At 32.0% G+C, this 23,123-nt stretch overlaps 1 protein-coding gene and 1 long non-coding RNA gene across 3 annotated transcripts in view; one reads left to right on the top strand and one right to left on the bottom strand.

Annotated features, from left to right (window-relative positions):
- Positions 1-23,123, top strand: part of CASK (calcium/calmodulin dependent serine protein kinase) — a 367,163-nt gene that overhangs the window by 292,023 nt on the left and 52,017 nt on the right. The window contains 3 exon segments of the mRNA XM_074300811.1: positions 14,679-14,756; positions 16,758-16,838; positions 22,221-22,409. Of these exon segments, the coding sequence (XP_074156912.1) occupies positions 14,679-14,756; positions 16,758-16,838; positions 22,221-22,409 (348 nt within the window).
- LOC141561339 (uncharacterized) overlaps positions 18,221-23,123 on the bottom strand; it is a 95,318-nt gene continuing 90,415 nt past the window's right edge. For both annotated transcript variants that reach the window (XR_012488027.1, XR_012488028.1), the window contains 2 exons: positions 18,973-19,025; positions 18,221-18,308 (listed from right to left, as the gene is read on the bottom strand). This is a non-coding gene — a long non-coding RNA (uncharacterized LOC141561339). The remainder of the gene's footprint in view (positions 18,309-18,972; positions 19,026-23,123) is intronic.

The raw sequence follows: 23,123 nt of genomic DNA on the forward strand, positions 1-23,123 counted from the left end.
TTGTCTTTATAAAAAGAATATTTATCCTTTCCTTAAAAAATATTAATTAATGCATTATCTTCTGTTTCTTAAGTCTCTTCACATGAGTTGCTGCCCAAACCATGGAATTGGTATTAACTATAAAAAACCCAGATTTGGAATTAGGAAATACCCTTCAGAAGATTTGGCTTAAAATCATGACCTAAACTAAATTTAGATCCAACACCATTATCTACAGTAAATTAATCCTTTCATGAAACTATTATGAGTGTTCCTGAAATTAAAATAATTTTGAAATGCATTCCAAGTATAGCAAGCAAAGATCCTTCTTCATGATATTATTGAATATTGAGTGTTTTCTGTCCCAAAAAGTTATTGCATGATTGGATTAGAGCTGGGGTAAGGGAGCTTGATCTCAGAGAGGTAACTTGCCCAAGATCATATAGGCCTTCATTAGCAGGACCAGGTTTCCAACCCATTGAGCTTCTCTGATTCCAAAGGTAATTCTTATCTGACTTAACATTGTCATCTTTCATTCATTAAGCAATAGTTTTGAAAGACCATATTTATATTGTTTTATGTTAGACTATAATAGAAAAATTTATTTTTGCCACGATAGACTTCCCAACCATGTCAAAATCCAATAATTATTGTCATTATCTAACACAGAGACCCTTTTGCCAGTTCCAGTGCAGTCGTTCTATAAATACATCATTCTTAAAACATTATTCTAATAAATGACAAATAGTATAGTCACTTCAACATAACCAGGATTTTAGTATAGTGTTCAAAGCTTAAGAGGCTGTTGTGTTAGAAAGTAAGGATTTCCTCCTTAAAGTAGAGATCAGTTGAAAGAGAGCTGGTTCTCTTCAGGTCTAAAGGATTTAGGACTAGTTGTCCCTCCTTTTATACATGGGAAAACCAAGTAGACATTAGAAATTCAGAACATAATGAAAAATTTTCATAGCCATCAAAACCCTGGATTTTACTATTAAGAAATACCCTAGTTTTTGAAGATAATAAAATATATACCTGATTTTACAAGGGTCCTCTATAAGTAGGAATCCCCAGTGACTTAATTTTAAAGCTTTTTGCAAAAGAAAATGAATAACGCTTAAGGGGCAAGTGAAGCTAGAATTGCAGTGACTATCCTTAGAACGAGCTGCTATCTGAGCCAAAAAGTAGTTAAAGTAAGCCTTTTTTAGATATTGTTAGGCCAATGTAAACATATTTTAGTCTTAACTAGAAGGTCAAATCAGGGCTTCATTTTTTAGATTCAAAAATAAATCCTCCATTGTGCAGTAGTCTGGAATTGGTGAGAGGCTGGGAGAGACTCAAACTAGAAAGAATATCTGTAGACTAATAAAACTGAAAACCAGAAATTAGCATCTCTACAAATACCCTCTTAGATTTTAGGATCCAAAATTATATATATATATATATATATATATATATATATATATATATATATATATATATATATATCTCAACTTCTTCATAATTGCCATCTAAAATTCTCTGTTTAGAATCTAGGCCAGGTGAGTTCCATCCTTAAGCCTGAAGGGGGAAATGTTTCCCATCATTTTCTCACTAAAACCAAAACCAGCAGTTTTACTTCATGTATTAGGAACTATGAAGTGACTGCTTAATGTTTCTCAATTCAACTTGAGGTCAATAATCTAAAAGCAAATAACAAAAGAGGAATCATATCTTTAGCTACTCATTTTCCCCCAACAATCTAATTAAGGCCTCTTTGTGAATCCTATTTAAGTTGATAGAATTTTTCTTAAAATGAAAAGAATTAAATTGTTCTACCCTTTGAAGTTCCTATATTTAGTATTAGATGTCTCTCCAAGAGTTTCTGTGACAGTTCAGGAGTTTGAAAAAAAAATAGAGAATACTCATACATAGAACTTATATGTGCAATTAAAATTTATTAAAGAATATCCTTTTTAAAGTAATATGTTGAGTTTATTATACACTTGGAATATAAACTAGATAATTAGATAAGTGAAAATTTACTAATTTACTCATATAGCCAGGTCCTTTACAGTTTTTTCCAGTTTTCCTTTTTCCAAGTATCACTATGTAAAATTTCTAATTAAATATCTTAGGTCCATGTTATCTTTCCTAGGAAATCATCTTTCCCAAGTACTTCTGATGACCTTTTTGTCTTTTCTCACATGAAAATCATCTGATAATCAATCTTAGTTAGATTAGCTGAGTCTATAAAACCCGCATAACATTATACTTATCCCTTCCACATCATTACTTTCTCATCATTATTTTAATATATCACAGGTAGACATAAGAAATTAAATGGGTATTTGGGAGGAGCCACATTTGCCATGCAAAAGCCAGCAGTTGACAGTGAAAAGTTTAGAAATTAAGAAATGCATAAGGTATATGTATAGTGTTATATAACATCAACATATTTACTCTTTTAATAATACCATAATAATGGGGCAGCTTTTGCAGTAGAGGCCCTGAAGTCAATAGGACCCGAGTTCAAATCCAGCCTCAGACACTTAACATTTAGTAGTGTATCCCTTGCCCAGATAACTTAACCCAATTGCCTCCAAAAATGAAACAAAATAATAATAATAATAATAATAAATACCTTAATAATTGAGTCTTTTTCTTTGGTATAAAGGAAGGGCCAAAATTTTATATGGATTTTTCAAGTCACAGGGGCTCCATGCCACTAGTGTTGAAGGGATAACTATGTTCATGAAATCACAGATGGATAATACTTGAGTAACCATCTAGAACAACTTATCCCTGACAGAAAATACTATATATAAGATCTCTCATGTGTTATAATCCAGTCTTAGCTGGAAAGCTTTAAGTAAAAGAAAACTTAGTATTCCTGAGATAGTACATTCTACCCTTTGCAAAATTCTGATTGTTGGAATTTTTTTCTTACACAAAGTTGCCATGTATCTCTGTACAACTTCTACTTAATTATGCCTTCTACAGCCAAGCAAAACAAGTCTTAATATTTTTTCTACATGATAGCATCAGATCATTAAAGATTACTATCTTCAAAGCTTCTCTTCTCCTTTCCCCCACTTCATGCAAGTCTTCTCTTCTCCCAGTCAAATATCTCCCCATTCAGCCAGTCCTCTCATATGGTTTTCAGTCTTCATCATTCTGATTTCCCTGCTCTTCAGGTTATCAGTGTCCTTTCTAAAAATATATATAGTGCCCAAAAGTGAATATAATACTTCTGCATACAGTCTGACTTGGACAGAATATGGAAGGATTATCACCTCCCTAACTCTGAATATTATAACTCTCTTAATACAGCCCAAGACCATTGGGTTTTTTGGCTATTGGATCTGTAAAAGTCTAAAGCTGATCACATGTGCCACATGCAGGGTGAATTATGTGCATCATTCTCTACCATTTTGGAATAAAGCTACAGAACTAGTGTTAAATAAGAATTTAGTCTTAGAGACCTAATCACCATGAATTTATTGACACATATGGCCTGCTGTGGAACTCTATGCTTCCACCTTCATATTTCTGGTGTTTGAAGTGACAGGCCATGGCAGCAGATGCCACTGATATCATACTCATTTATCACAAGATCCTGGAAGGTTGAGGAGTGTTAGTGCCAATCAAGTAGTTCTTCCTTTGTATTTCACCTAGAAAATTGCCACAACCAGTTTCCCTAATCCCTGTAATTCCGAGGCCCATTGGAAGTAGTCTAAAATAAAAATTATTTTCCCTTCTTATCTCTTCCTAAATTCTAATCCTTGCCTGCCTTATCCTTAGTAGCTTCAACTACTAATGAACTTAGTAGCTTCTACTACTAATAAACTCTTTAATTTATTCATTCACAATATCTCTTGTACCAGTTCCCTCTTCTCTTTATACTACCATCCAATTACCATTCAAACCCTCATTTCTAATTTCCCATATATTATGTTTCCTTATTACCAGTTTACAGACTTTCTCTCTGTCACTCATCTTCCAAATAGCTACCAAAATAATCTTCCTAAATTACATCATAACACTGCTTTAAAATGTTCAGTATCTTTTTATTTTCTTTTTGATAAAAGACAGACATTTCATCGTACAGTATAAATAAAGCCCTCTACAGTCTGCTGAAACCTGGATTTCTAATCAAATTTCACATTAATCTCCTTTGTACCATGTTTTGTCCTAGATATATGACTATCTAGTACAAACTGTAAATTGACTTGACCATCCATTTCCCACCCTCATGCATTTTGTATAAGTCATCCCCTTCCTGGAATTTATTCCCTCTTATCTCTACCTTTCAGAACCCTTAGCATCTTTCAAAATCCAGTTAACACAGCTCTTCCCCATGGTATAGGAAATAAGTTATTGACCTTGATCAAGAATGCCTATGTTTGAAATTAGACACAAAATAATTGTAAAACAAGTCACATTCATTTTTCCTCATCTGTAAAGTGACTTCTGAAGTTGTAACTCTAAATCTAGGAGCCTATGATCCTCATCCTGTACTACAAAGCCCTCCTCACTTCCTTTCACACTGCTCAAAAAATTTAAATTATATGCAGATTGAGATCATATAGAGAGACACAAAAACAAATAATTTCTACTTTTAATGAGTTTACATTCCACTAGGAAATAGTAACAGTTGGTTTCAAATAAATTTAAATCTTCTGACTTTCAAGTTTAGTGCTCTTATAACTTGCTCATTCCATTCTGTTGCTTTCTATCACTATAGTTGTAAGCATCACGAGGGCAAGTTTGTTTGTTTTTAATCTAAACTTTATGTTTTCCCCAGTGTAGCACAATTATGGAAGGGAATAGATACAATTTTCTACCATTGTTGAAAAAATTCAAATCTAATGACATGGTGGGCAATCAATTGCACTTTCATATGCAAATGACAGCACTTTTTATTAATAAATTCTTGTTTGGTTATTAATAATTAAGACAGAACTGTCATTGGTAGAAGAGTTAGCCACCAAAACTAACCAAGAAATATTCTATTTGGCAAATTCATAAAGTAGTTATATTGCTCAATGGTAAGAAAATTATCAGTCTACTTAATTTTCTTTCAGGACACAATTATGCCCCACCATTTATATGGTTAATCTAAAAGAGAATTGGGTCTAGAACAAAATATTTTTAATGTTTCTTTGGCTAAACAAATCAAGATGGAGGCGGCAAAGTATTGAAGAAAGAATACTTAAACCTGGAATTAAGAAAGATACAGGTTTACACCTGCTTCTTATGCTAGCTGTGTGATTTAACATCTGGGACCCTCTGTTTCTTCATCTATAAATTAGAAATAATTATATATGTGGAGGACCTACCAACCTCAAAGGGCTGGCGTAAGATTTAAAAGAAATAGTTTCTATATCAATTTTTATCTTTAAAAAAATGTATATAATCAGCTATTATTTTTACTATCATTAAACAGCAGTTATTTATGAAATGCATTACAATTTTCTTTTAATGCCCAGTTATTTAAACATTGAAGTTCATTTATTACTGATTCCCTATCAGAAATTCCAAACATGCAATGTCCTTTATTTTTTCAAGATGTTAAATCAGATGAGTTCCTAGTTACTCATACCAGTCTTACTTTGAAGAAATAAACATTTATTTTCTATATTAGTAGTGTTAAGACAAGTTTTCTTCTACTATCCAGTTGAACAAGCAGCTCACCCAAATTTTTCCAAAAGAATCAAATTCCTTTATTACAGTCTGAAGCTTTGTTCCCTAAGGAGACTGAGTCAGTCTGCTGACATGGAACTAAGTTGATTTGTTGTGGAAAAACAGTCTTTTCCATATTTTTCTGAGCCAGGCCACAGGGTTGGCTAAAATAGTTTGGAGCAGTTTAAGGAACAGGCTGGTTGAACTAACTTCTTATAAACATAATCAGGATATAATTTTGCCACTTTTATATTATTAGTTGTTTATCTAGATTAGCACTTTATATTCATACTTTTACATTTAAAAAACAATAAGGATTTTTCATTGATACCATAATCAGATCAGAGCTAAAGGTAAGAAAACCAAAGCAGAATGATAGCCTTATCATTTATGGTCATTTTATTTGCTTGATGGTTCTCATATATTCTGCATTGCAATATAGAAATTTCAAAATATATGCGAGGAAAAAAAGTATTCTCTTTTTGGGGGGAGGGTCTTTCTTAGTGTCACATTGTTTGAAGTGTTTCATTTTTATGTTATGTTATATTTTATTTTTTCTTTTAGGATTTAGCATCTAATCTTTGTGATATTTGTACTATAGTTTTAGTCACTTGTCATTGCCAGATTTTTGTAATATAAATACCATCTAAATAGAGATTCAATAGAAATATATTAAAATCTAGTATAATTGCTAATCTGAACCTAATTGGAATTCTTTAATTTTTCTAAATGTTGTTTTATATGTTTTTTTAATTGTTGGTTATCATTTTCATAGTTCCAAAAGGACCCAGTTAGGAAATAATCTGTTACTAATTAATGGTTTTTTTCTGCACTGTCTAAAAGGGTTTCATCATATTTCTTATCCGAGAGATATTAATTTAACCCCTGAATTTCTCCTTAAAGATGGCAAAGATAGTCTTATGAAAGTTGGTATGTTTTGTTTTAGCATAAGAGATGAATTGGTATTTATATAAGAATATAGTCATAATGCCATTTTCAGATTGCTTTTAAAGAGTTCAGAGTCACAACTTCAAAAATCCAACAGTACAGTTGAATTTCATTCTACTATATAAATCACATTTTCTGTCATCTAAATTTTTTTAAACATTTGCAAAATCTTTTTGAATATCAGCAGAACTACTGGATTTATTAGGAGAAAATCAGGAATTGAGTCTCATAATCTCTGCTAGACTTTTTAGTATACAGAATCACTTAAAGAGGGAAGAAATTATTTAATGATGCTGAACTTTCCAAAGCAATTAATTTCCATTATTTGTTTTATGATGTGCTTAACTAAATGGTTAACTATTATTAACTATTTAGGATATCACAAATTTTCACTGAATACCTTTTCATTTTTGGCTCTTGGTTAATTGTAAGAAAGGATTTTTCCATAAAAACCTAAAGTAAATAATGGTTAATTTACTGGATCATTTTTATCCTTAATATTACATTAGAACAGCACTTCTGAATTTACAGGACACTTTCACATACATTATTTCAAATAATTTTCACAACAAATAGTAATCATGTGAGATAGACAGGGTAGTGATATTATCAGATGAGGAAATTGAGACCTATATTCAAATGCTTTTTCTGCATCTATTGAGATAATCATATGATTTCTGTTAATTTGATTATTGATGTAGTCAGTTATACTTATAGTTTTCCTAATATTGAAGTCGCCCTCCATTCCTGGTATTAATCCTATTGGTCATGATATATTGTCCTGGTGACAACTTGCTATAATCTCTTTGAAAAAACTTTATTTGAGATCTTTGCATCAATATTCATTAGGGAAATTGGTTTATAATCTTCTTTCTTTGTTTTGACGATATCTGATTTAGGTATTAGCACCATATTTGTGTCACAAAAGGAATTTTGTAGGGCTCCTTTCCCTATTTTTCCAAATAGTTTGCATAGAATTGGAATTTACTATTCTTTAAATATTTGGTGAAATTCACTTGTAAATCCATCTGGCCCTGGAGATTTTTTCTTAGAAAGTTGATTAATAGCTTATTCAGTTTCTTTTTCTAAAATGGGACTATTACTGCCTTCATAGTTTAAAATATAACCTCCAACTAGAAATCAGTATTACCAGCCATATTCCCTTTGGGGTTTTTTAAACAGATAATCCATAATTTTGAAAAAATAAGTACCTTAAACTCCTAGCTTGTGATTTTTTAAACTATGAGGAAGCAAGCCCTAGGATAGCTAGATTAATTCTATCCACAGAACTTAGTACATGGTAAAATTTGTGATTTTGCCAAAAAGACTGGCAGTGAGCAAGTTGATCATGGGACAGTCTAAAACAATCTGTTCCACTTGCAGCTGTTCACATTTCCCTCTTTTGTCAGTTTAAAATAAATGCTGAAGTTAGGTAAAATGCTAAAAGAAAACTGCTGAAAGAGAAAATATGTTAATACTAAATTACCCCACAGGATAATTTACCATTCCTTATCCCCAAAGCTCAAATCATCAAGTTAAAGGGTAAGAGATTTATTCAGAGAAAACATAATATTTTATCATTCTTATTCTTCTCAGATGATAAAAATCCTGTAGACTGGCACTGTATATTCATAACATCATTTATGTAATGTAATACAGAGTAGTATATGTGATAGTTTTTTATTACAATTGTTCCAACTTCAGTTGCAAACAAAGTACAAGGGAAAAAGCCTGGGACTCCCTCACCATGAACGGGCAGATCCAGTGACAATCTCCCAAACGATAAGATCTCTTTTGACCCCCAAACTGATTCATGATTTCTTTTCTTCCTCTGGCCTCAAGTTTGTTTGCATTTTTCTTCATACTTTCCTTTTTACCAAGTCCTCTGCCTGTTATTTCTCCCTGCTTTCCCTGTTTTTTTTTTTTTTTACTGTTAAGAATAAAAATATAAAAAGGAAAATGCTTTCCTATATTCTATTGCAACTCTGTTAGGAAAGACAAGTTAGTTTGGGCATAAATGAGTTACCTACAATTGAATGGAAAATAGACTAATTAGAAAATAGTCTAATTTATGTACATATGGGAATTGGAATGGGAACATTATTCTGGAGTTCAGTGAATCTTTAGCAGTAGCACAAAGATTACTTGCTTTCATTAGCAAGAATGGAAGGAAAAGGCTGTTTTCTCCCATATATTTGCCATTACCAGTCCTACCATCACAGATCCCATCCTAGGTTGACCCTGAATCAGAAAGAGCAGATTCAGTAATAGAGGGCAGTTGGGAAAACAAAAAGGAAAACATTGAAGAGTGACAAGAAAGAGAATCCTTGTAAAGGGGGAATCAGGGACTGCCTGGCTAGTCCTCAAAAAAGATTTAGATATTTATTTATGGGAAACTTTAAAGGCCAGAGAAACAAATTTGAAAATAATTCTCCCCATTATGGTTTACATATTGCTCCAACAAATTTTGTATTTAGCTGGAAATTTGGCATAATCGTTGCTCCTTCTCCTTCCCAAAGAGTTTTCCATCAGACTCTTTACAAGAAAGGAAACTCAGAGAAAAGAAATTATTTTTCTCAAAGTGTTCCCGCTTCACTGGATTGTTTTATCTAAAATCATCCTAGTAGTTGTTACTAAAGTCTGTGTGTTTGGTCACAGCCCTAAGAAGTTTCTATTGTCTTTCTTTTTGAGTATCATTGAGTAGGATGCAGGTGAAATTTATTTTATGTTCTGCTGCTGAAAGTTATGCAGTCTTTTAGCCTCTTGCCTTTCTTGGTGTGTTGCCCTGATCTGGGGACTTGGAAGTAAGATAAGTTGCTGTTGCTTTTATTTTTGCATTAATTTCCCAGGATTTCATTTCCTTAAATTATCATTTCCTCAATTCAGATCTTAATTTCTTCTATAAAATCATAAGATTAGACTAGGCCAATCATTTTCAAATTTTTTGGTCTCAAGACCCTTTTATGTTTTAAAAAATGATTTTAAAATGACCCTTCTTTCCCCATGAGCTTTTGTTTATGTAGGTAATCCATCAATTGATATCAGTTGATAATCTTAATATTTTCATTTCTTAGAGAAGTATGAAAATACTTTTAATCTCACAAACCCTTTAAAAAGGGTCTTAGGAATCACCAGGAATCTTGGACACTTTGAGAACCACTAAATTGAAATGATTTTCAGGTTCCTTCCAGCTCTAGCATTTCCAACAAGTATTCAAATGCTTCTTAATTAAATAAAATTTTCTCATAAAATTACTTTGTTGCTTGTAGTTACTTGAATTTGGTGTTGGAAGGGATCTTTTATTCTAATTGTATTCTGATCCAAACCTTCTCCTTTTACAAATGAGGAAATGGATTCCTAGGCAAATTAAGTGACTTGCCCTAGGTTTTAGGTGGTAAGAAGCAGAGCCAGAAATTTGAACATAGGTCCTGAGGATTCAAATCCTGTGCTCTTTCCATTGCATTATGTGCCTCATGTTTGTATTAATATAATAAGTAAAACAGTTTTAAAATATGTTATTGGATTCTATGATCCTAAACATTTACTATCATACAATTCAAAGATTATGAATGTTTGAGATATATAGATATTGCTATAGATACACACACATAAGAAGAAAGAGAGAAAGAAGTAACAGAAATTCCTTCCACTTCCATTAGCAAAACCCAAAGTCTTGGTGCTAAGTCCTCTAATTTTTTTATTCCGTGCTCTCTGCTTGTGATTTCATCAGCTTCTATGAATTTAGCCATTATCTCTATGCAGTTTGTTCTCACATCTACATATCTAGCCCTAATCTCACACCCAAATTTCAGCCTCATATCATGAAGAAACAGGACTTTTCAGAGTAAATATGACAGACATTTCAACTCCCTTTGTATAAACATATGTAGCACTACTTCTCCAGTTTTCACTTGGAATCAATAAAATAACCAATAAACGAATAAATAAAATAACCAGCAAAACATTCTAACAACATTTTTTCACATGTTGGGAAAGCTGAAGGATGTATAATAAAAGGAAGGATGGAAAAATGGAAAAAAATCAGGAAGATCTGGATTCAAATCATGACTAACACATACTAACTATGTTACATTGAGCAAGTCATAACGCTTATTATTTGCAGACATGTCCAATTATTTGTAACCCCATTTGGGGTTTTCTTGGCAATGATACTAAAGTGGTTTGCCATTTTGTTCTCTCTAGCTCACTTTACAGTTGAGGAAACTAAATGTCTGGGGCTGAATCTGAACTCAGATCTTCCTGATTCCAGGCTTAGTACTCTGTCCATAATTAATTGGTAAACTTTTGATTAGTGTACAAAGTAAAGTGAAATTTTCTGCTTATGTGGGGAAGACATTTCTGAACTGAGAGATCACAACAAAAAAGAGGTTAGACTTGTCTGGGACTCCACCCCCACCCTTGTCTCCCAAATCTGCTCCCCTAAGCTGTTTCTGCTTTTCACAGCTTCTTTCTTTAAATGGGTAATATTGAGAACTCCAGGTTGTTCTCACAGATAGTTCCCTTGGACAGCAATGTGGGATCTTTCAGTCAGGAGAAAGAGGCATGGGTTCGGTTATTAGCAGTCTGTAATGGATTGCATATATCAGATGTTTTGTCAAACAGGAACTTTTATCTGTATCTGATTAGCACACACTTACAAATGGCCCCAACAATTGTAATTATAGACAAGGACTCACTTCTCTCTATACCAAGAATTATTTCCTTCCCTTTCCGCTTAGGTTGACATTTCTCCATTTATAGGCTAACAGACTGATTTTCCTAATCCCAGCAGAACATAAATGCATTGAAGGCAGAGTTTCTCTCTTTTTTTTCCCTATACCCAACACTTAGAACATTGTTTAATAAATGCTTATTGATTGAATCAAATTGAGCCCCATAGAGTCCTACCCATGCCTTCCATGTGAAAAATAGTATCTTGTTCTCCTAGAAGAAGAAGGGTAAAGACCAAGGCTGAGAACCACTAACCTACACATCCACAAACTTCCTTTTTGAGTCAGTTTCCTATCCTATTTCCTTCTAGACTTTAATGTATAATTATGTCTCCAGTGTGTACTTCGTTGAAATCCTGAAGACTTTTAGAAAAATTTTGATACCATTACTTGGTGGACAGAGCACAGTTAGTTAAAAACCTGACTTCTTTCTAATCTAGGACAAAGAAACACAAATACACAGAAAAATGCAAAGCCTTCTGAGTAAAGATATCCATTCCACTTCTTATCCTCTCTTCTTTCCACGATTTTTTCACCTGTGTTTAAAAGAGAGTGTATGGAGAGGAGGGGATATGGAAATGTTACTCAAAGCATTTTGGAACTCAATTTTGGAACAGAATTTCAAAACAAAGCATTGCTATCCAGTTCAGAAACCTTTGAAAGTGCTCAGAAATTCTCTTTAGAATTTGCCATACAAATCTCCATGTTCCTCTGCATCCTTTTAAATTAAATCTGCTTTCAAAGTATTAAAATTCAAGATTAAAAGGGTTTCCCCCTAATTTTGTTTTAATTAGTATCACATGTCAAAAAATTGTTTCTGTTTGTGAAGGTTTTCCAATATATTTTCTGACGTTTAAAAGAAAAACATAACTCAAACATATTTTCTTCCCACCTCTTTTTTATCTCAGTCAACTTTTGTACACTACTCTGAGAACCTAGCACTATTTAAAACATTGTTTCCATGGGAAAATACATTTATGGTTCCAAACAGCAGATTTTACAGATAAACTTTTGGAATATAGCCAAGTTTTTAAATTGAAAGCTGCCTGTTTATATTCTGCAGAGATTTGAACAAACTCATTTTGAAACCATAAGAATGTTAGTAAAACCTTAAAAGGTTTAAGTTTATGTATTAAATAGATTATTAGGATACTGTATAGCTGTTCAAAATTCAGTAGTACTTTGTTAGTTTTGAATCAGTCCTATCTGTTCCAATAAGCCTAAATTAGGCATTTTTCTTATATGGCAATGTTTCTCAAACCAGTGTTTCTAAAGCAATTTCATAAGGGACAAGCTGAGCTAGCCCATTAGCATACACAATCATTGCATCCATGTTGAAGTCTGTATTGGTCACATACAGTGTATATGCTCAGCCAAGTCACAAGACAATCAGAATCAGTGGAAATCCATCATATAACTAGAAAAATGACTTTTAAACTTTAGAATCAATTACTAAATCCAAAAATGTGCAGTGTAAAATCAGTTGACAGTCTCAAATAAATGATTGTCAGGCAATCAGAGATTGTGTAAAAGACTCATAGATGTGAAACAGAATCTCAGAGACCATCCCTATGGGCCAGATGCGGCTCGATGAGGACATTTATGCAGCCTTCCGGGTTATGGCAAATGGGCTGAGTACTGTGCTAAGTACTGGGGATTCAAAAGAGGTAAAAGGTAACTCTTGAAGCCTATAATCTAAGGAGTAAAATAACATGCAAACATATATGCACATGTTTATATGTATCAAGCTATATACAGGATAAATGGGAAATAACAGAGGAAAGGCACTGGAATTTAGAGGAGTTAAGGAAGGTTTCCTATAGGAAGTGAAATTTTAATTAGGACTAAAAGGAAGCAAAGAAAATCAGCAGATGGAGTGGATGAGGAAAAGCATTTCAGGTATGGAGGACAGCAAGAGAAAATGCCGGGGCAGCTTGGTGGCGCAGTGGATAGAGCACCAGTCCTGAATTCAGCAGGACCTGAGTTCAAATGTGGTCTCAGACACTTAACACTTCCTAGCTGTGTGACCCTGGGCAAGTCACTTAACCTCAGCCTCAAAAAAAAGAGAGAGAGAGAGAAAATGCCAATAGGTGGAATCATTAATAAATTGACTATTCAAAATAATTTTTAATGTAAGGATAGTAACATATTAGGTGACCTGCATGGGGTTATATGCAGTCAATTTATATTAGAGATGGGATTTGTACCCAGGTTTTCTTTGTTTTATGGCCGGCTCTCTCCATTAACACTAGGGGTGTCAAACTCCAGCTTTGACTTAGAAATTAACATTACCTATTAACATTTATGTTTTATTATATTGTATTTACTTTATTGAATGTTTTCTAATTAAATTTTAACCTGGTTCAGCTACAAGAGGACACCTGTAAATTTGACATCTCTGTACTACATTATGCCTCTTGTCAAAGACTTTTCTGTAACGGATATATTGAAGTAGATTGCTTTCTAAAAATTTATGAAGCAAGAAATGGACTCTCTGGGGAGGGAAAAAAACCATTTACTTCTTTTGGCTATTTTTTGTTTTATTTGGTATATATCGAGACTTCTGTTTGAATTAAAAGTCAAAAAAGAAAATGTTAATAACTAACTTCATCTTAAAATATGATGACATCAATGTCATTAGTAAACAAGCCTACTAAACAAGACATAATCCTTTAGTGAAAATATCCCTTCCTCAAAAGAGCTGCTTTTGTTCATTTCCTGAAATTTAGATTTCTTGGAAATTTATTCTAGCCTATACTATACCCCCTTCATTTAATTCAATTTTCATTTTCAGAGAGAAAGAGATATGTAATATCTAATAATAAGAGAAAATGAGAGAAAAAAGATGTGATTCAATGAAATTTTAATTTCAAAATTCAAAAAAATCAAAAAACATGATTATATTTGCATTAAAAACGATTATACACAAATCTTATTTTGTCCATTAAAAATGAATGAGAATAATAGGAGTGTTTTTGCTGAAGTTTTCATTTTTTTTTTCAAGATCTTTCTATAAATCAGGCTTCTTTAAACTTTTTCCACTTGCTACCCCTTTTCTCTTAAGAAATTTTTATGTGATCCTAGGTTATACTTATATGAAATAGATGTTCAAATCAAACATTTACTGATAACAAATCACAATTTCACAATCCCTACACTCAGTTAAACGATCCCATGTGGGGTCACGACAGTTTAAGAAGCTTTTCTATAAATGTTTGATGATTTAAATTTTAGTCATTAGACTTTCAATTGTAACAAAAAAATGCATGTTTTCATACTATTGCAAAAAACTGAAGGGTTATGGGTTTTATCAAACGTGAAAGTTGAATGTAATTGTTGGCTTTTCTTCTTTGCTTTCAGCTTTATGACAAAATTAACACAAAGTCTTCACCACATATCAGGAATCCTCCCAGTGATGCTGTACAGAGAGCCAAAGAGGTAACATGTTAAAATTTGCTTGTGTCTCTCAAATTTGCAACTAAACTAATAATTAGATTATTCAAGCATTTTTCATTTTCTTAATGAGAAATTATTTTGTTTGGAAATAAATGTAATGATTAAGAAAGTAATAATCTTTCAAAGCATCATATATGTTTTTGGTGTGTTTATAGTTCTGGTTTGTGCATTACTTGGTTTTCTAACTTACTCGATTGATTTTCAATCAGAATGGTAACTTAAAACAATTATACTCAAATTTGAAAGTCACCAAAATTTGATTACTGAGTATTTTTATATAAAATATGCCAACATTATCTCTTCCTAATGGATTATTGTTTCCTTTTATTACAAATTTGCTATATGAACTTGAGCCACTTAACTTCTCAAATCTTCTCTGTCAACAGTTTAACAGTTTTCCTCATTTATTTCTAAAATACTTAAAATATCATCCATTAGAAATATAGTTATTGTGAAAAATCTTAATTGGTTATTTGAAGATAATAAAACTCAAAAGAAGACCTACATAAATATTAATTAAATATTTATGATTATTAAACAGATACATTACTGACAAATCATATGTTATGTCAGCAGTAGAATTGGTTCAACTGGTAAAAGTTGCAAAAAAAAGCCCACTGAACATAATCAAGTGATCATGAAACAGTAACAATAATCATTTTTTCTTGATCTCTTTGTATTAAAGTGTGGTGAAGCAAGACTTTGATAGCCAGAATCTTATTCGTAATGAAGAGTACTGATTCTTCCAATGTAGAACCCTGCTCTTGTTTTTTAAATGATACAACTTGTAAGATGTAATTTTAGAGACCATCCCACCCAACCCACTTATTTTACCCATAGGAAAACAGGAATAGGTTAAGTGATTTGTTGCCTATGATTTGTTTTAATAATTATAACAGAAAAACCATGTGTTAACAACATAGCCAGCACTAGCTGAAATTATATTTGTATCTCAAAGAACACCTATATTTTCTCTGATTATATTTTATAACAGTGTGTAATCATGATTTTTTGCCTTTATGTGTGAAAGGCAAAGAAAAAACTCCCATTTATAGAATATTACTTTGAATTGTTTCTATTTTGAATAATTTGTGGTGATGTGAAAGTTGCAGAGGAGAGGAGAGTAATTGACATTTGTTAATATTCAAGAAGACAGTCATTAACTTTTATTAGCTCTTTGGATGGGATGAATTTTGAATGATTTCTGTAATCACTGGTTCTCCTCACCAGTCCCCTGTCTCCAAATCATATTAGTTTTGCTTTGATTTAGATTTTGTTTTGTTTTATATTTATTGCTGTTCTTTTCTGCAACAGTATTTTTATTGTATTTTAAAACATTCTATTGATATTAACAAGCATATTAGTGCTTAATGTTTTTATATTCCATACTTTTCCTATTGTACCTTTCTCATCTTAAAGAGCTGTCCCTTATGAAAAACTTTTTTAAAAAGCATTTTGCAAAATTAGCCAATACTGAAAGTCTAATATTAATTATTTGAAATGTTCCATATTCATAAGATTCCTCTCCCCACTATTTCTGTAAAAAAAAAAAAAAAAAAAAAAAAAGGGAGGGTATTTTCTCCATTTTTTCTTTAGGATCAAATTTGGATTTAGTTTGAATTTTTATTGTTGTTTTCGCCATACGTTATTGTTGACACTAGATATATTGTTTTCATGATTGTGCTAACTCCACTATCCCAACATTCTTCTCTATTTATTATACTCATTATTTTTCATTAAATTCTTAGATTACGTTTTATATGATGAGGACAGAAACTTCCAGAATATATTACCATGTATATAAATATTCAGTAGTGTTAAAAAATACAAATAAAAGGATGAAATTTTCAGAAATCATTTTATCTGCCAAACGATTTGAGTCATATTTTTCCTTCTCAGGAGAAGAAAAACTTTATGTATTTTTGAAATCTCTTAGTATGTTTGTGACACTATAGAATCTTAATGCTATATCCTTTACTAAAGGTATTAGAAGAAATTTCATGTTACCCTGAAAACAATGATGCAAAAGAGCTAAAGCGTATTTTAACACAGCCTCATTTCATGGTAAGTACAATTCTACAGTTACATTTTTCTTAGAATTAAAACCATCATTTCAGAAAAAGTTTTAATGACATGCCATCCATAATAACTAAACAAAAATAATATCAACTTCATAAAAAATGATTTTAATCAGCATCTTACCAAATAAAGAACTTGGCTGTACAATAAGTGTGTATATGTTGACCTGATAAATTAAGACTGTGGTTATTTCTATATATAATAAAATATTTTATAGTAAGATTATTTTATGGTACTATAATAAAGTTGGGTAAGACCTTAGATTTAATTTATCTAATGCCCTCATTTGATGGGTAAGGAAATATATGCCCAAAGAGATTAAGTCAAATAAGAAATTTGACCAAAGTCAATCTCTACTAAACAAGAGAGCTATGATTTTAATCCAGTTCTTCAACTATTTGGTTTTTCTCTCACTCTACTCACTCACCCTACTAAAACGAATTCACAAATGAGCATGAACTAAACTTCTTTGGCTTTTCACATGGGCATATCTTTATATGGTAAAACAGAATGTTACAATTTTACAGAATGTTAAAAAAAAAAAAAAAATTTAGCTAGTGGGGCAGCTAGGTGGTACAGTAGATAGAGCAACAGTCCTGAAGTCAGGAGGACCCGAGTTCAAATTTGGCCTCAGATACTTAATACTTCCTAGCTGTGTGACTCTGGGCAAGTTATTTAATCCCAATTGTCTCAGCAAAAAAAAAAAAAAAAAAAAAAAAAAAAATAGCTACATAGGGTAACTAATGTCTTGCGTCTAACTTGTTTTAAAAGTTCTATTTTCTTAGTAGTTTTTCAAAGAATTTATGAGACATTTTTATTATAATTCATTTGAGAAGTTATTTTGTTGTATATTAACTTAATCTCCTAGGGTTTCATTGTAATGATTGTGGTGTTAATCTAAAATTGTCTGTTATAATTACATATAATTTTATTTTGACAAGATTAAGTAATAGCTTAAAATTTGAATACTTAAGTTTTTAGTTACTAAAGCAGGTAGTCTGGCTAAAACACAGTTTGTTCTGTTAAAACTCATCATATTGCTGTGACATTACTTCTCTTAAGAAAAAAATGTTTAGAATTGCTTTTAAAGGACCATTTGCTTATTTGTGGGGGGGGGGGGGGTTAAGTTGTTAATTACAATTAAGAGATCCAAGAATTAAACTGATAGAATGACATTTATTTCCCCAGAAAAAACAAGATAAATTTTTATTAAAACAGATTTTGTTCAATAACAAGATTCAATTCATTTGCTGATTATTAGCGACCCTTTTAACTTTAACATTCCAGTAGTTCCCCTTTATTTTAATCTAAGCAATTATTTTTAGTTTTTAGAACAGTAATCAGATTAATTATCTCATCTAAGAGAGAGAAAACATTTGACATCCTTACTATAGACAGAGAAGTGAAAGTACTTTTGTTCTGGCAATACATTTCCGCAAACCAATGGTCCCATTCCTGTGTGATTATAAAAAAGGAAAAAATATTTTAATGAAAATGATAAAGTTATTTTTATTTTCTAAGTGTACTAAACATAAATATTTAGATAGTTTCAAGTGGTTTTCAAATTCTGATTTCCATCACTGATCTTAATAATGTTATATCTACTTTTTTTCATGAAACATTTTAAAGCATCTTGCAGACTTTAAAGAATTATATAATTAGAATATATTCCTAACTCTGACCAACCATCTCACAAAAGTGTATTTTTGGCCACATACACATACAAAGACCAGAAAGGTTAGGTATATCAGAGTAAATATTGTATAAAACAGCCAAGTAATTCTAAATTGAAAATTATTTTAAAATAAGATCTATAATTATTTGTCTATAATTATCCAGATGGCAACCAAAGTTCAGAGAGGTTCACCACCAAAAGATTGGTGGCCAGGTTATGAATTTTTCAACCACAATAATTCATGAAAACTTAATCTTTTCACACTGAGGAGCATTGCAGTCCATCTAAGAGAATGAAAATAGCATCCATACAAATGGAAATCACAAAACATAGGTAAATAAATAATGCTGTTTAAGACATTGAAGGCTGTGCCTCAGAATTTTCTGACTTTGTGGCTTAAATGTAATCAAATTTTGTATGAAGAACATAGGGAAAATATCCTACTTGTGATATTCTTCAGCACTTGGACTTTCCATCTGTTATGGCCTTCCACCCCCCTGCCAAAAAAAAAAAAAAAAAGTTTGCGTGTATTTTTCCCTAGAAATAAAAAAGAGAACAAAAGTATTGTGGATGAAACCATGAATCTGTTTTATACAATTTGCTTTTTAAATTACATAATAAGTTCAATATATTATTTTTAGAACTATCCTACTTGTCTGTGTTTTCCTCTGAAATTCCTTCTGTTCTCTTTTTTAAAAATAGTTCCAGTGGCCCTCTTAAAAAGAAAAACAGAGTAAAAAGGCAAATAAGCAAGTCTAGTAAAGCAAATGCACACATTATCCCCATTCAGAAATGTTTCTTATTCTGCCTCTTTGGCTCATCATCTCTTTGTCAGCAATTAGATAGCATGCTTTGTCATTAGAATTTTGGTGAGTAATCATTGATCAAAGTTTTGAAGTCTTTAGAAGTTGTTTTTCCTTACAGTGTTGTTGTTACTGTATAAATTGTCATCCTGATGCTATATTTCACTTTTAATCTATCCCTCATACAAATCTTTTTAGCATTCTTTTTTCATCATTTTGTCAAGTAGTCTTACTTATATCATTTCTACTACATTTACATGCCATAATTTGTTCATCCAATCCCCAGTTGATGTGTACTGCCTTTATTTCTAGTTCTTTGCTATTGCAAAAAAAAAGTTCATATATATATATATATATATATATATATATATATATATATATATATACACACACATATATACACATATATATGTATATATATATTAGTTATGCATAGTAATCTTTTTCTTCATTATTTAATTTCTTTGGGATATAAGCCTAGTGGTAGGTCATTTTTGCTATATGACTAGTCCACCTACTTTTCCTGTCATACATTTCTTAAGCAATTATTTTTATTCCACTTCTTGTTTAATCATTTCATGTTCTGCCTTCTTACAACCACTTTATATCTCAGTTATCACCCTTTGGCTCACCCTCAATTTTTGTTCCCTTTTTTTGTATCAGGGGTTAGATTAAGATTCTTGAAAGTCCTTGGGTTATTTACAAGTTCACAACAGACATGTACTAGTTATGAGACCATAAGTAAGACACTGTTTGCCTAAATTTCTTCATTTATAAAATCAGGGGAGAAGAAAATGGCAAATTACTCCAGGATCTTTGCCAAGAAAAACCCCAATGGGATCACAAAGAGTTGGATATGACTCAACAATTCAACAACAAATTTACTAAATTCAATGCAACCTGTTCTAGTCCTCCTTTTCAGTTTTGGTTTCCCTTCCTTGTCCATGTACAGTGCATATCTGCAATAAAACTGTGTGCGAGGAGAACTAGTAGGAGAGTGAAAGAGAAAGAATATGTGTATCTATGAACTAATTCAATGAGTAACCCAACTACCTATCATAATATGAATATTGGGCATCCTTCATCCATTTCTTTCTTCCTATCTGGATTGCTAAATTGATAGCTCTTGTTATGGTTCTCATTGAGGAATCCCTTTCATATTTAAAGCTTGATACATTCAGAAAACAAATGTTTGTTGGCTAAACTTTAGCGAGATTTTGTAAGACATGTTAATAATCTGAGTCAGTGTATTTGCTATCATTCATTTCTGGTTTTCTATCGTCAACAGCTTGTTTTTTGAATCTGTTAGTATGTGCCTTGTTATCTTCTCATTTGTAGCCTTTCCTTTCATTTGGTGTTGATTATGACCTTTTTGGGGGCAGCTAGGTGGTGCAGTGTGGATAGAGCACCAGCCCTGAATTCAGGAGGACCCGAGTTCAAATCTGGTCTCAGACACTTAACACTTCCTATCTGTGTGATCCTGGGCAACCCCAGCCTCAAGGGGGGGGGGGGGAAAGATTATGATCTTTTTTTCTAATACATGATCTGAGTACACATTAAAGATGGACTCCTAAATGACTCACTAATAGTTGTTCCTTGCCTGATAATACATAGTCAGACTCACATTTTTTATTGCTGTTTGGAGTTCAACCAGACCAGTGCCTCCTTTCCGCTCTGCTATGACTTTTCTTTGTCTCTCCCATGAGAATATTGAGCTGTATTTTCATTTAGCTACTACTTGCTTAGTTCCTATTTAGCTTGGACATTGGACAAGAATCTCACATTAAGATTACCAAGAGTTAAGTTAATATTTGTATATTAAATATTGTTATTTTTCTCCATGTTGTTGATACAGAAGCAGGTAACAAAAGGGCCATTCTTATAGTTTCCTTTGTTGTATGAATTAGCATTGTTTTGCCAAAAGAGACATTACCTCTTTACCAACCCTCTGGTGAGAAATTTCTCTCTCTTTAGAGCTAGGCTGTTTCTCTGATACAAACATTTTCTGTTATAAGGACTACACAGTTTTAGCCTTTACAATTTTGTAAAATTGACCAGAACTTTTCCTCTATTGAGCAAAGTTGTCAAAAACCCAAAGTCAGAGTGAGACATTAAAAAGGATTTCTGAGATGTTCTCATCTCAGATTCACAGCACTGGAACATTCTTTAAATGTTCATAACAATATATATATTCTTTAAATGTTCATAACAATATATATATATATATGAACAAAAAATACTCATAGGAATGAAAAACCTTAGAGCTAGTTGTCATTCTAGTTTGGCTATTTCCAGCTTCCTTCTTAAAGAATGAGTCTTCTCTGTAAAATCTATAACACCTGGTCACCTGGCTAGGGCCTGAACAGTTCCAGAGATAGAGAGCTTACCATTTATCTAGGCAATCCTTTCCTTCCACAGACAGTTCTAATGTGGCTAAATAGCTCTTTCTTCAGAATAAATTACTATTATATTTATAACAGCCTTTGAGTTTTCAAATCAACTTACTAGAAGAAAATTTTAAGAAAGGCATGTTTTTTAACGTCAACTTTGAAAAGGGGTAGTATAGTGTTCATGTTTTGTTTTGTTTTTTAATTAAAATGCATTTTGCTTTAGCCTGACCAAAGGGAGATATAATTTTACTTAGTAATGTGCTTTGATCTTGGAATAAAACTGTGCAGAAAATGGAAAGAATGAATTCATGTTTATATTATAGTCTCTTATAGGTATGTTAATATACCACTACTAGAAAATGAGTCATATTAGGGCATCCCATGTCCTTAAAATCTTTGTATGTTCTCCAGCTTCTAATAATGTGTTCTATGCATAATAAGCACTTAAATATTTGTTGAAGTTGATGATAATTGTAATTTTCTTTGTAAATTCATGCAGGCCTTACTTCAAACTCATGACGTAGTGGCACATGAAGTTTACAGTGATGAGGCATTGAGGGTTACACCTCCTCCCACCTCTCCATACTTAAACGGAGATTCCCCAGAAAGTGCCAATGGTGACATGGACATGGAGAATGTTACTCGAGTACGGTTGGTACAGTTCCAGAAAAACACAGATGAACCAATGGTATGTAAGGGGGGAAAAAACAAAATAAAACATTGTATGCCCTCAAAAAAAACAAAATAGAAAGAAAGAAAAGGTATGCTTTCTAGAACATAACTGATTTGTCAGCCCATATGGATGACCAGAATTGTCCCTAACAACCATAATTCATCATCTCAAAATGAAGATACTATGGGATAAATCAGAAAAGAAGAAATGCTTTCTCTTCCTAATCAACAATTTGACTTCTAATTCTTATGCTTTGTATATAGAGATTTATAATGGGGGTGGGGAGAGACAATAAGAAAATAAAAATTTGTTAATCAGTGTCTATAAAAGCCAAAAAGTACACTCTGTTTGCTAAACCATGCCTTAAAATCTCTCCAAAAAGCCTGTCTGGACTCTACAACTTATGAAAATGTTCCTTCACCTTTCTTCTCCAGGTTAACTAACCTTTTTTTCCTCTACCTCTCTACTTTAAAAAAAAAAAAAAAAAAAAAACACACTCTTCTCATATATGTATAGTCAAACAAAATAGGCAGTTAATTGGGAGAGAGAGAAAAAATCTTTGTACCAGGAAGGTAAAAACTATCTTATGCCTTTCTTTGTATCTCCTTTGCTTACCATAGTGCCTGGCACATAGTAAATATTTTGGACTAATTTAGCAAAAGGTAAACCAAGAATTTTGAGGACTTAGAAACTTTGTACAGTAATATTGATGTGATATTAAATGTAATT

This window comes from Sminthopsis crassicaudata, chromosome 3 (assembly GCF_048593235.1).
Source record: "Sminthopsis crassicaudata isolate SCR6 chromosome 3, ASM4859323v1, whole genome shotgun sequence".
Lineage (NCBI taxonomy): Eukaryota > Metazoa > Chordata > Mammalia > Dasyuromorphia > Dasyuridae > Sminthopsis > Sminthopsis crassicaudata.